This window comes from Thermobia domestica, chromosome 10 (genome assembly GCF_964235325.1).
Source record: "Thermobia domestica chromosome 10, izTheDome1.hap1.1, whole genome shotgun sequence".
Classification (NCBI taxonomy): Eukaryota; Metazoa; Arthropoda; class Insecta; order Zygentoma; family Lepismatidae; genus Thermobia; species Thermobia domestica.
In genome coordinates this window covers 185059296-185073423 of record NC_137463.1, presented here as the reverse complement: position 1 = coordinate 185073423, position 14128 = coordinate 185059296, and the positions used below count along the sequence as shown (strand labels likewise).

General features: G+C 32.9%; 1 protein-coding gene across 3 annotated transcripts in view; it reads right to left on the bottom strand.

The window, feature by feature from the left end:
- Positions 1-935: 935 nt before the first annotated feature.
- LOC145662878 (uncharacterized) overlaps positions 936-14128 on the bottom strand; it is a 29701-nt gene continuing 16508 nt past the window's right edge. For all 3 annotated transcript variants that reach the window (XM_081728841.1, XM_081728842.1, XM_081728840.1), the window contains one exon: positions 936-11880. In XM_081728841.1, coding sequence (XP_081584967.1) covers positions 11208-11880 — 673 coding nt within the window. In that variant the 3' untranslated portion in view covers positions 936-11207. The remainder of the gene's footprint in view (positions 11881-14128) is intronic.

Genomic DNA, 14128 nt, shown 5'->3' with positions numbered 1-14128 from the left:
TTCCAAAAATACAATCATTTTCAAACAGCTGAGATGGAGCTAACGCCTAGAGATTATCCATTTCTTGTTGAAAATCACTCTAAATCAGCGTTTCCCAATCGGTGTGCCGCGAGGAGATCGAATCAAAATTATTAATTCTATAGCAATCGAATTGCAAGACATTGGAAAAAATGTATATTTGTATTTCACATTACTAGGAACCTCTACTATACATCTACAATTTTAAGTTTCATGCTGTGTTACTTTTCTGCACATTTTTAATGTTGGAAAAGTATTTGTTATCATTGTTATGACAACTATCTCTTCTTTATTGTTGCAGACTATTTCGTAACTTGAAATTTTAAAATATCATTCAATCCTTTTGCAAAGCAAACATGCATACAAATTACCTACATTTGTGTTTTGAAAGTAAAAGAGATTTGTTTGTTCGTTCCTTATTTAGTGATATTCGTTCTTAGTGAAAAGTTGGATACAGTTTTCGAAAAAGAAACTGTATTTTTAAAAATCTGAGTCATTCTTATTTCATTGCAATTGTTTTCCTGTTTTAAATTAGAATAAAAAATAAGCATAATGGTTTACCGCGGGGGAAAACCAGTGATCGAGCTTTCTTCTCTGTGAAAAGGATATCAGTAATTACAGAAAAAAATACCACTGTATTTTATATTTACAAATAATAATAATAATAATATCTATATGAGTGTGCCGCGAGAATTCAAGTTACACTTGTAGTGTGCCGCAAGTTGAGAAAGGTTGGGAAACGCTGCTCTAAATGATAAGTAGCAAATGGAATACCTTAATTAACACGAGATTTGAATGATATACAATATTTTTCAAAGATAAGTGTTTCTACTCTGAATTCTTAAGAATATTATATGAACAGCTGCTTCTCTTGCATTCATATGCTGAGAGAGTCAGAATTTTTATTTTTTTAAAAAAAATCTCCAGAGTGAATTTTATTATACATAAAAAAATATGATTTCAGTTTTATCTCAAACTCACATGTTATCGACTTTTCAAAGTAACATTTTTCAAAACCTTTTTTGACAAAAGAATAAGGGACAAAATAATCATCTATAATTGTATCAACGTGATAGTTTTCTTGTAGTAAAATAATCTCTTCCGTATTGATCTGACTTGTATGCGATTAACCTTTGATAATTTCTTTCTGCCCTATACTAGAAACTAAAGTTATTCTTCTTAACAAAATTTTCTTTAATATTGAGATCTAATCAATACACCTCATTAAAAGTAAGGAAATATTATGTATATTTTATCCTTATATACACTTTAAATTGGAACTATTTGATGATCTTAAAACGAAACATTGATCAGTAACAATTAGTCTTTCTCAATGATTTTATTTGAAGACGGCATACTGTAGAACAAAGTGGTTCCAACAGGAAATCCATAATTCTCAAAATGTTGAGAAATTAACGAAGTGGAAGAGATTGAGAATATTTTTAACATACAAAGTAATCTCTCGGATGATACCCAGCTAGGGACACTTAGTCGAAAAGGTCTAAAAGATTTCTTAGGCCAGCCATCCTGAGTGAGATTTTTCGTGCGTTTTCCTCGTTCATACCAGATAAATGCCGGAATGGTACCTAACATAATGCTCCCATGAAGCTTTCTTCCCCATTTTTTGTTCCTTCCCAGTCCCTGGGCAGTGTAATCGTCGAGGGATGTCATACCTCATACATGACTAACATTGTCATAGATTCCAAAATCCGAGAAATCTAATCTTAATCTCGGAGGATATATGTAAGATATTTCACTGGTAGGCTGGTTATGAATTCATAATATGTTTATTTGTATATAAGTTCTTTCAGTTCAGTTAATTCTATAGTCCATATAAAATGGTCGTGATGCCATAATAATTTATACTTTTGAAGAATTGTCAACTTTTGCTAGTGCAAGTGTTAAATGTTTGAAGTTTGAGATAGTCCTTTTAACAGAAATTACATAACAAATTAGGATAAATTATCTAATATGTTTAAAAATCCCACGAACAATACACAAGAAATACATGTCAAACATCAAGTACTTTTAACTTTCCATCACCAAGATATCACGCTAAATTCAATCAATTTCAAACCCTACCGGCTTTGAACCTTACGAGGTGGTACTTCTTTCATTCCAGCATTCTTCATCCTGAAACTTCTTTTATTCTACCATTCTTCATCCTGGAACTTCTTTCATTTCAACATTCTTCATCCTGGGTAACTTCGCTATTCTCTTTGTTTACGCACTCTCTTCTGTTATATTTTTGGTCTTTTTCGTGACTTGCTCTTTCTTCATATGTAGAGATTTCTTAGGTAAGCATTTTCTTTCACTCACTCTACATGTCCATATCAAGCTTAATCTAAACTTTTCTACTCTTTATTTGACACATTTTCCATCAAGTGTACTTTTGGTGAGCAAATAAAGCACTAAAGCCTTTTCCTTTTACAATAAGTAAGCATTTTTTCTAGTCTCTACCCCAACTAAATTATAAATACTTAAAGGAAAACTTTTAATACAGTTGATTTGCGTATCAGTTAAATTATAAATACTACAAGGAAAACTTTTAATAAAGTTGATTTGCGTATCAGTTAAATTATAAAATAATAAATAAGGAGTAAATACTCTATTTACAAATATATCTGTTACAAAAATAGCACTAATTTGTAAAGGAAATTTCAATTCATTTTGATTAAAACATTCTAATTTATTTGACTGCTATTCGTTCTACACTATTAATTCAGTTTAGACTTGCAGAGAATACACATTTTAAATTAAGATCTCACTATTCACTACGCATTTAAAATCGTTTGACACCACTAACCCTGAATTATAACAATTAGTAACATTAGTATCGTGATCAGTTTTAATAATACAATTACAATAGCTACAATCTTTCCAATTACGTCTCGACCAGGGCTTTTCAAATCATTGCCGAACATGGAAATTGTTGAGTAGCTGTAGTATATTGTGCATTTGTCTTGCACTTCCTGAGTGAAATACAACCGCTGTTTTTGTTTAAAGTACAAGCAGATTTGTATTTATTATTCTATTTATTTATCATATGTAAATTCCACATGCAGCTTACATATTTAAACAATTTGTAAAACTTACTGGAGAAACAATTGATAAAGTTTAGTCGGATTTATGGTAGAATATGACGACTAAAATTGGCTTATAGTTTGTGGTCCATGAATCAGTAGAGTTCGCGAGCGTAATTTATATATACTTATCAATTTAATAGATACACCTAAAAAGGTGCAACATACTAGATTAACATGGCTTTGGACTACCTTTCGTCCTAAGAACAATTCTAATGCAACGTGGAATGTAGTTATAAAAGTCCTGAATGGTATCAAAGGGAATATTACACAAATTCCGCTGCAGTGCACCACTCAGTTCCGTGAAAGAGGATGCAAGCGGAAATACTGATGTTTCTCAAACCATGTCAGAACAGCTTTACCTGTGTGAATGGGTATATTACTATCATGCAATATGGTGTATAGAACAGGAATTTCTAGACGATAGCACACGGTCCCTTAAAATAGTGATAAAATCACAGGCAGTAACGAAACCAGTAAGCGTCAGCACAAGACCACATGAAAATCAGGATATTGCTGCCACAGAATCACAGAGCTACACTCATGTTTCGTAGTTGGGCGGTTACACTTCAGATCATACACTTCTTTGAGTATTCGCCAAATTAACAAGGTTTGTGGTCTGAAATACGACCAGTGATGACTTACCAAACATTTCCAGTCATCAGCGGTCCATGTCCGTGGCACCATTCGCTTGGTGCTAAAGTCTTTTGACCCTTATCAGGGCTTCGCCCGTGCTACCGGACCCCGTAAGTCTGTCATGTAACACGGGGCGAATCTGTCGACGTAGGCTGTGAATATGCTGCCTATGTTCCCTTGTCACTTGCGCTGCTGTCGCACAACGGTTACGAGTGACTATCAGCTTTTATGCTCGGCGGGACCTATTACTGAAGAGTTTCTTGTAATCACGGTTCCTCTTGCCGATGTGGTCTTGCCGTGAGTTTTGTAGTTCGTTATTACTTTGGGTCTTGTCTCTCGCGAGTCACGCTCGCACCTCATAACCGAGCGTTAACAATGTCCACTTCGAAAATCAGAGAGGTCGCTCAGTTTACACTACCACAGTCTGCTCAGTTCACTGCACTGTCGTTCTACTGCTTCTCACATAGTACCAGATTAGCTCTAACACACCACTACTAACATCCGGAGCCCGAGACATTTGACGTTTTTCCTTTTCAAAGTATTACCATTAAATTGGAAGGTATCTATATATGTAAACAGATGATTGATATCGAATGAATAAATGTAGTAAAACAGTATAGTATTATGACTATGTCTACATTAAAATATTATTATTATATGTTTACTATAGTTCAGAAGTATACTATGATTTTGATACCAAATGCGTATAGGTAACAAATCGAATTCAAATTCCGTAACTAGGAAACAATGCATTTTCTATATATGTAAAATACCAGTAATTTTTTAAAAGAAAAAAACACCCGTTAATAATTTAGATTTTAACACCATCTAGTGCAGGTTACGTTTATTTCATTTATCGAACGTACTAAATTTCCTTTGGGCGATTTGGTGCTAATGGAAACAGTACCCGACTATTTTTGTGGCTACTGTACTTTTACCTGGCTTCATGCATATTTAATAGCATTTAAATTCAGACAGTTGAGAATTCGCAGCACTTATGACTCAGATAATATTCTCTGTTAACATTCTTTACTGTTATATAGTTTTTCCGAAAGTAAATATAACAATCATAAATATTTCTCACCCTCAAATAACTACGTAAATACAATAATGAAACATTGTACTTCAAGATCTAATCCTTCGTTCTGTGCCATTTTTTAGCAACCGTAATTCGAGATTTTCCACAACTATCATACATAAACAATTATTTTACATCTTTTCCTAACATTGGCATGTGCTAACCTTTCAACGCAATTTCTCCTCCAACATTGGAAAATGCTATTACGCCGGATGGAAGTAGTACAAAAGATGTAACAAGATAAATAGCTGAAGACAAATAACTATCTGCTCGATACGTAAGTTCTATTACCATTTCATTCAATCACAAACCACGAAACAGTAATATTAATAATTTCGTAACACTAATCAACAATATAGTTTTCATCATTATTCACGACCGTCTTCCATCATTCAAAGAGTTCCTTGATCCATTTATGGTATAATTCCAGTATTAGTTTCTGGGCGAGGAACGTATCAAATGAAGTGCTGAATTCCGTGTAGTCGGCAAAGGATGGAACACACATTATATATGAGATTGGATGGAAGAGATGATCGGCGGAAGGCGTAATGTCTTGAACGATCTAGATACATAAGGCCTTCACTAATAGCTCTCGAAGAACTACTTTGTTAGTGTGTAAGTGTGCAAGCCTGTTATATATATGTATATGTATATAAATGTTTGTAAATCGCAAACCAGTAAGGAATGAACTACAAGATAGTTTCTTTCGTATAATCTGTGGTTGAATTTGTGTGAATTTCTATTAGTGTGAGTAGATCTTCCGGTGCAAAATCACATCTTAATTTGGTAAAAGTATGCATCCACAAACAGTGAGTAAACTTGCTGAGGACTAGAATGTTTTTGTGAAAACGTAGTCCTTGTAAATCTTCAACCATCGTAATATAATTATAGAAATATTAAAATCAGCTACTTATTCCTTCAATATTGATTCACCAAGTATGAGGAAATACATATAATTAGTGAATTAGTAATATCACGTGTACATGATGTATGACGTAGCAGTTTAGCAGTGGCGGAAGAATACAATCGAAAAGTCATGCATTCATTCTGAATAACACGCAAACCAGAGGAACAAACATTTCAACATACTGCAGATATTACGTAAAATTAGTGAAGAGAAAAACATCAGATGAAGTTGAATTAATACTAAACTTGTTTATAGTTTTATAGTGATTACTAAAGTTTTTTAAATATGTGAATCGACGATTTACAGTGCGAATTTCGCGTCCGTAACCGTAATCGTCCGTGTGCGTGTTGTGTAGATTTATTTCTTTACCATGGGATAAACGACTGCTATTCATAAATACAGGTTTGAAGTGAAAATTAATATTAAAATGTCTATAATATTGTGAAATGTAAAGCATATGTATTTGTGAACAGTAAAGAGGGCAGTAAAACAAATGTTACTAAGAGAGCCCGAAAAAAATACATGTTAAACTAAATTGAATTTACTTAATGAAAGTGTTCCTTTTTAATTGCATGGTTAGTTATAAGTTGCTTGCATGTTAAATTTGTGATGTTAGTGCTTCAATGCGAATAACTGAATGAAAATCATACCGGTATTTCATACAGTTATTCACATTGTGATTCTTAGTACGTTCGCGCTATTGAAGGATCTGATCACTGAGTAATTCATGGTCTTGGTTCGAATTCCAATGTGATAATATAGAATAAAACAGCACACCGAACAGGATCCGAACCCCTCACGGTTACAAAAATGGCGCCCGAACTGAGACACAAACACTGTACTGTTAGTTAATAATCAGTAGCAATGACTTCAGAGCGTGACAACGGAATCATTAAAGTAACTGTGTGCCTATATAAATTGCCAGTGTAAAATTCTTTTGTTTAAGTGTAACAAAATAGATCAAAGTGATGTTAGGTTACTGCTGGACGCAATTAAGTTCAATAAAGAAGAAATGCAAACCTTGCGTGGATCATTGGAAAGTAAAATAGTAGAGATAAGTGAGCGTAAAGCATAAAAGTGACTTGTTGCCATTATAATATTTTGGGTATAAAATTTGTAATTTTTAGATAAATCTTTTTAAATGTGATAATTTAGTTTAAAATGTTAAATTTGGAAAAAGTAGTGAACGCAGAAAGGCGTTCCGAGAAATGCAAGAAATCCGACAAAAAACGAAATATTAAAAAACGATAGAAAAGCAATGTGGTAAGTCGAAAGCTGAAATGTCTGCCAGTATACAATTTGGTGTCGTCATTGTTGACGGTAAAAAATCATATGCGTATGCGAAGTCAGTGTTTATCAAAGTAAATATTTGTAGCAGAAAACACAGAGTTAATTACGAGAAAATGTTTATTAAGTATTTTGGAACGAAATTCAAAATTCCTGTTGCGTTCGAGAAACCAAGAATGGGAATAGGATAAAAAAAAATGTTTGCAAAGAAAAAGCCGGGTTGTGTACATTTTGGAAATTTGACCTTAGCCATGTATAAAATTTATGAAAATTATTAGAAAATTAAAATTTCTTTTTTTGAACCGTATAAAGGTTTGACAAAATTTTTAAGTTGTTAGATTCATTAAGTAGAAAATTTGGCTTAATTTAGCAGTTAAACATAGTTCAGAAAAGTATCACAATGTAATTTCAAATGAGTTTAAAGATTCAGATTTGGAAAATAATGTTGAAATTGTTACTTGCAATGCATTAACCGTAATACCTGTATGTTTATCCCAAAACGTAAAGTCACGTGTTAATGATAGAAGAGTAATTAAAATTTTAGAAATGCTATTGGATATCGATCAATATTTGAATTTGTTGTATTGCAAAAATTTATATTCATTTGACTTGTTGGAATTTGTATTGATTAATCTGTAAAATCCTTATATTTTGTTGTATAAGTGTATTTAGGCTAAATAACATCATGGTAAAAAAAGAAAAAGTGAGAGATAGACAGCATGTCAAGTTTTTAAAGTTATTTGAGTAGGCATATGTGACCAGCTATGCGAAATCCAGATGGCCGTTGATATCGTTTTCCTGAGTAATGGAAAAATCAGTCAAGCTATATGCTAAGACATTGAGATGAGGTTCCCTACCACTATTGGGTAATATTATACTTTGTAAAGCCCGGTAGAGTCTATTTTCTTAAAATCCCCATCTTTATTATTTTAAGTCTTTAACCTTATGTTCCGTCATTCACACTCATCTCAGAGTTGGGTAATAAATGATTTTAAAGCGAGTAGATACCTTAAAATTTTGCAAGGCAGGCCTTGTTGAATGGTCAGAGAGAAGTACAACTGAATTATTACTCTGTAAAAGTTTAGTTGTGAGCCTCAAATGCGCCGAAATCTTTCAAATCAAATCTCGACAAAATGAAATATATATTTTTGTATATTATATATAAATAGAATTTTGTGTTGATGTTATTGAATATGAATATATTCCACGAAGTGGAAGTTATAGTTCGTAGAAAATATTCTGTTATAATGTGAAAATATATATACATATATTTAACTATATTTCTTGTTATTAATATTTTGTATGTCGTAGAGTAATGTCTAATGTAGTCATGAGACTTTAGAAAGGGAAAATAAAATATGTTAATCAGTTATAATTTAATGTTTAGCTGTGAATTTTTATATGAAGTTATCATTTTGTTTGTTTTTAAATATAATATTGAGTAATTTTAATTTCGTGTTTTATGTAAGAAAAAAAGAAAAGGCCAGAGTTAAGCACAAACAAAATGGTATAAAAATGTTTAGTGTGATGTTATTTGTTTAATTATATTTATTAGTATTTGTTTAAATGTTGAACAGTGTTCAAGAAAAGAATTAACAACATTAGCACAAAAAAATTCACAAACTTTTAAATGAAAAGGCCCATTTCGTATACGTAAATAGCCCATTTTGCGTTTTCCGAACTCGTGTTTCACGTTTCGGTGATTTTAGTTATTTTCGTCGAGATGTAACGTTCAAGAACATTGGAGAAGATTACAATTCATAAATTTCTAGGATACTGATGATTCTTTGCAGAGAATCATCGACTTGTCGGCTGTCATATGTAAGTGCGTAACCCTGTTATATGCAACAAAAAAATAATAATAATAAATAAATAAAATAAAAAAAAAATAAAATAAATCGCAAACCAGTAAGGAATGAGGACATCTTCTGGTGAACTACAAGATAGTCTGTTTCGTATAATCTGTGGTTGAACTTGTGTGAATTTGTATAAGTGTGAGTAGATCTGGTGCAAAATAACATCTTAATTTGGTAAAAGTATGCATCCACAAACCGTGAGTGAACTTGCGGAGGACTAGAATGTTTTTGTGAAAAAGCAGTCCTTGTAAATCTTCAATCATCGTAATATGACTATAAAAATATTAAAATCAGCTACTTATTCCTTCAATATTGATTCACCAAGTACGAGGAAATACATATAATTAGTGAATTAGTAATATCACGTGTACATGATGTATGATGTAGCACTTTAGCAGTGGCGGAAAAATACAATCGAAGTCATGAATTCATTCTGAATAACACGCAAACCAGAGGAACAAACATTTCAACATACTGCAGATATTACGTAAAATTAGTGAAGAGAAAAACATCAGATGAAGTTGAATTAATACTAAACTTGTTTATAGTTTTATAGCGATCACTAGTTTGTTAAATACGTGAATCGATGATTTACAGTGCGAATTTCGCGTCCGTGACCGTAATCGTCCGTGTGCGTGTTGTGTAGATTTATTTCTTTACCATGGAATAAACGACTGCTATTCATAAATACAGGTTTGAAGTGAAAATTAATATTAAAATGTCTATAATATTGTGAAATGTAAAACATATGTATTTGTGAACAGTAAAGAGGGCAGTAAAACAAATGTCACTAAGACAACCCGAAAAAGATACATGTTAAACTAAATTGAATTTACTTAAAGAAAGTGTTCCTTTTTAATTGCATGGTTAGTTATAAGTTGCTTGCATGTTAAATTTGTGATGTTAATGCTTCAATGTGAATAACTGAATGAAAATCATACCGGTATTTCATACAGTTATTCACATGGTGATTCTTAGTACGTTCGCGCTATTGAAAGATCTGATCACTGAGTAATTCATGGTCTTGGTTCGAATTCCAATGTGATAATATAGAATAAAACAGCGCACCGAACAGGATTCGAACACCTCACGGGTACAAGTGGTCTTGTTGATATTACGAATCACTGGATGGCATGTGAATTCCCACCAAATGGACAACAATGTCTTGCATGAATGCAGACTTAACGTTCACACGAGTTTCTTTTCCGCTTGGGTAAACTACTTTTTTTGTGTGTGTGTGTTTGTGTGATACTGGTGTAGAGATACTATTTTGCGGACCTGTGGCAATTATGGTAAAAAAAAAATAATGCTGACGGGTAAGAGGCCGCAGCTAGTTACATTTCAGCCTTCATTGATGATATGGAGCACATGGAGAATTATCCCCAAAGCTTTTGCACCTTTCGTACTGCATAGAGGTCTCTGCCGATGATTGTATTTGAACAGTCCAACTGTATGCTCAACTCCTACAGATCTGCAAAAATTAAAACGGTGCTCATTAAACGCATGCCTCATCAAAGGTCGCATTCGGAACGGAAACTACAGAAATATTTGCACTTTTCATTTAACCACTGAGAAGCCTTTCATTTAAAGCTATTTTCCTTAATTCAAGCAGTATTACGTTTAATTTGAACTAAACGAAAGAAATGTTGTAGATCCAAGTTTCACCAGTAAGGCATTTACGCAGTGGGATAAAGATTGGAAAGGCTTTAAACTCTGACAGAGAAGATATAGGATATGCAACTTTATTCCACTTCATCAACCAAATTTCCGATTGGCTGAAGTTTAATGACTGTCAGCAGCGATTTGTTTGAAGCTGAACCTTCCAGTTGGAGTGAGATTCGTACCAGTGTTCGTATTTTAGACAGGCACCGCACACCTGGAAATCACTAGAGCCACGAAAGAGGCACTTAAAACTTCCAAGTCAATGCAAGTCACAATATACGGAAAATTCAATATCACTGACTTTTCCATTTCTTTTACGTTATATATATATATATCTAAAGACGCGTTACTAAATTTGATCTAACACTGTATAAATCATAACGGCGACCTCAATATAAATATCCACCGGCCAATATCCCATGCACCAGAGATGAACGCTATACCACTGTGCCTCCATGCTAGAAAGTAATTTCAAGCAGCAGCAAGGTATATTTCAGTTTTCCTAAACAAAGGTAATCACGAAGTTAGCCGCTCTTTAGTACTTTCATTCTGTATTTTATGACGAATATTAGTATCAAATGAGCGTGTTTACATTGAAGTTATACTTCACGACTGAAGTAACGAAGCATATGGAAAAGAAGCCACTTGATTGTAAGAGCCTGAAGTATCTGTTGTTTCTTTTATGAATCCCATATAGTAACTTCCTTCACTTTCATGTGAGTTTGTATATGTTTTTTAAAGTTGGGTCTTTGAGCAAAGCTTTTCGAACAATAATCACACGTGTATGGCTTACTACCAGTGTGTGTTCTTTCGTGCCTTCCAAGGCAATCTTTTCTAGCGAATTTCTTTGGGCAATAGCTACAAGCATACGGTTTCTCACCAGTGTGAGTACGAACATGGCTTTTAAGTTTATCGGAGTCAGAAAACCCCGTTCCACAGTACAAACAACAATAAGGTTTCTCTCCAGTATGGGTTCTAAGATGCTTTTTAAAATTTCCTCCATCTGAAAACCCTTTACCGCACATATTACACACATGTGCTTTGTCTCCTGTGTGAATTCGTTCATGACGCTCCAGCGAACCTTTTGTTGAAAACGCGCTCTCGCAAAAGTTGCATGGAAAAGGCTTAGTATCTTTATGAACCCAAGTGTGTCTTTTTAAATAGAGAGGATCGGAAAATGATTTATCACATTGATCACATTGATAAGGTTTTATGCCAGAATGAACTATAAGATGTTTCCTCAAACAAGCAGCATCTGATAATGTTTTCCCACATAAGTGACAATCAAATCTCTTCTTCATTTTTGCTGTACTGGGAAATCCGATATCTTGTCTTGCTAAATGAGTCTGGAATCTGAAAATAAAACCAAGTTCTGAATGTAAACAATTAGAATAAAAGAATTTTTCAGAATTAATTTTTGAGTTTTACAGCTCCTATTTCTGTCCCCTAGGCTAACGGAAACAATAAGAATATTCAGAACTTAAGCGAAATTCGAACCCATGACAGGTTCCGTTGTCGGTAACTGCTTGACAATACAGCCCAGCGAAATGAATGAAAATTTAAAATTCGATTATCTATAATAGTGAAATTTGACCATAAATTCATATAAGAATGAAATTGAAAAAAAAAGTTAATATAAGCAAGCTGAATTTCGCTAAATTCGGCAGTATGCATTTAATTATCATTACGAAATCCAGATACATAGCACATTATATGTATGAAATAATGGTATATTAAGACATATGTAACATGAGTGATACTTTGTTACCTACATACAATGAATTCCACTTTCTAGGTCCATGCTGTCCCCTGGATTTTAGTTCTAGTAAATGACTGATTTATTTGTGAATTAATGAAATTGTCAGATACGTCATAAAGGACGGTTTACTTGAAGACGGCCAACGAAGGAAAATAGTTGTAACAGTGCGACGAGCAAGTCATGAAATTTTACATATGGCCCTATTGCTTAGTCGTCCTATAATACAATCTGCTGTATTTCTTCATTTTCTTTCGAGCAAGAGCTTAATAAGACAAAAAAGCTTTTATTTGTGCCTTTACCTCTTCCACAAAATCTTATTTGCAAAGAAATATTAGGGTCTACAGTAAGGTATAGAATTACAAAAAAGTCGTGACATTTTTCTTGTCACAAAAGACAAATGGTCACTTGTGACTATTAGCTAATAAGAAAATTCGTATCGACTGAGTGCAGCGAATAGTGTTCTAGTTATATAGTTGGTAGCTGAAATCTATGTTTGTACATCTTTTGTAAGTAAGTTTAAAATTATGATGAAACTATAATCTCTTCACTATATATTTTGACCTACAAACAACATGAATTCTCCACGCCATATTGAATTTAATTAAAATGGGTCTATTTTGATAAAAGAGGGTATAGCAGGAAATATGGAAATAGCACAATATGCGTGTTATAGTTCTTAAAACATATTATGGGAAGGTTTACGACAACAATTTTGTTTTGAAAATTGAAAATATAAACATTTGTTGGTTACTAGTAGCCTACTTGTGAAATTATATCTGAAAATTCATATCGCAACGAAAACTGATTACGAGTTGACACATCCTTATATTGATAAAAATTATTTTAACATTCTGAATTGAGCAAGCATACGAATATTTTTCTAGAAAAGAAACATACATACAATATATGAGTTAATTAGTAACATTAATGCACAAAATTGGGACAAAACTGGACGGAAAGGCTTGTGGTTGGAGCGACATCATCTAAAGAAATAAAAGCTTCCTGAACTGTTACATTTGTCTTCGACATGACAAAATAAGTGAGGCTCCTCATGGTTTCAGCACCATTCATATTTGATTTTAGGATTCAAAATGTTGCTGACTTTGCCATTGTATTACAACAATTTACCGTTCAAAGTTTCACAAAATATCTGAGATAGTATTTCCGAGATATGTGCCGTCTGATTCTCTTTTTTGTTTTATGGATGGATCTGCTGACGTTCACTTGCTGCACTTCAATTTTCCCTCTGAAATTTATATTGACATCAAATAAAAATCCAGGAATGTTAAATATATCATGAATACTATGCACTAGTATGATTTTGGCTACAATACAGATTTTATTAGTAACCACCGCTCCATCAGAAAGCTAAATACTGCATTCTTTCTTCTATTTACGAAAATTTATGCAAACTAAATATTTGTATTGAAAATATATATATGAAGTTATTCTTCCTACGTTTTCTAATTTTAATTAGACATCAGCTGCTATTACCACGTGGGTACTTAGTTTTCGAACGGTTAACGATTTCTAACAATGTTATTTTTGGATTTACCTTGTATTGTTTATAAAACTAAATCAACCTGTATTTGAAGTCAATGACACGATCAAATAAAAAATTTTGTACTAATAACTTTTCACATTGACAATTCCACACAATAGCACATTAAAAGTACTGTACTATCCGCATCACATGTACCAAATATCACATTCAAGAGATGTAAAATCTGTAAAAATAATATAGGTGTACCTGATTGCATTTAAGTAAGTGAACGTTGTTTTCTTTATCAGATTAGCTTTTTTAAGACTTTAAAACTTGGCTAAATAACAATGTATTAAATC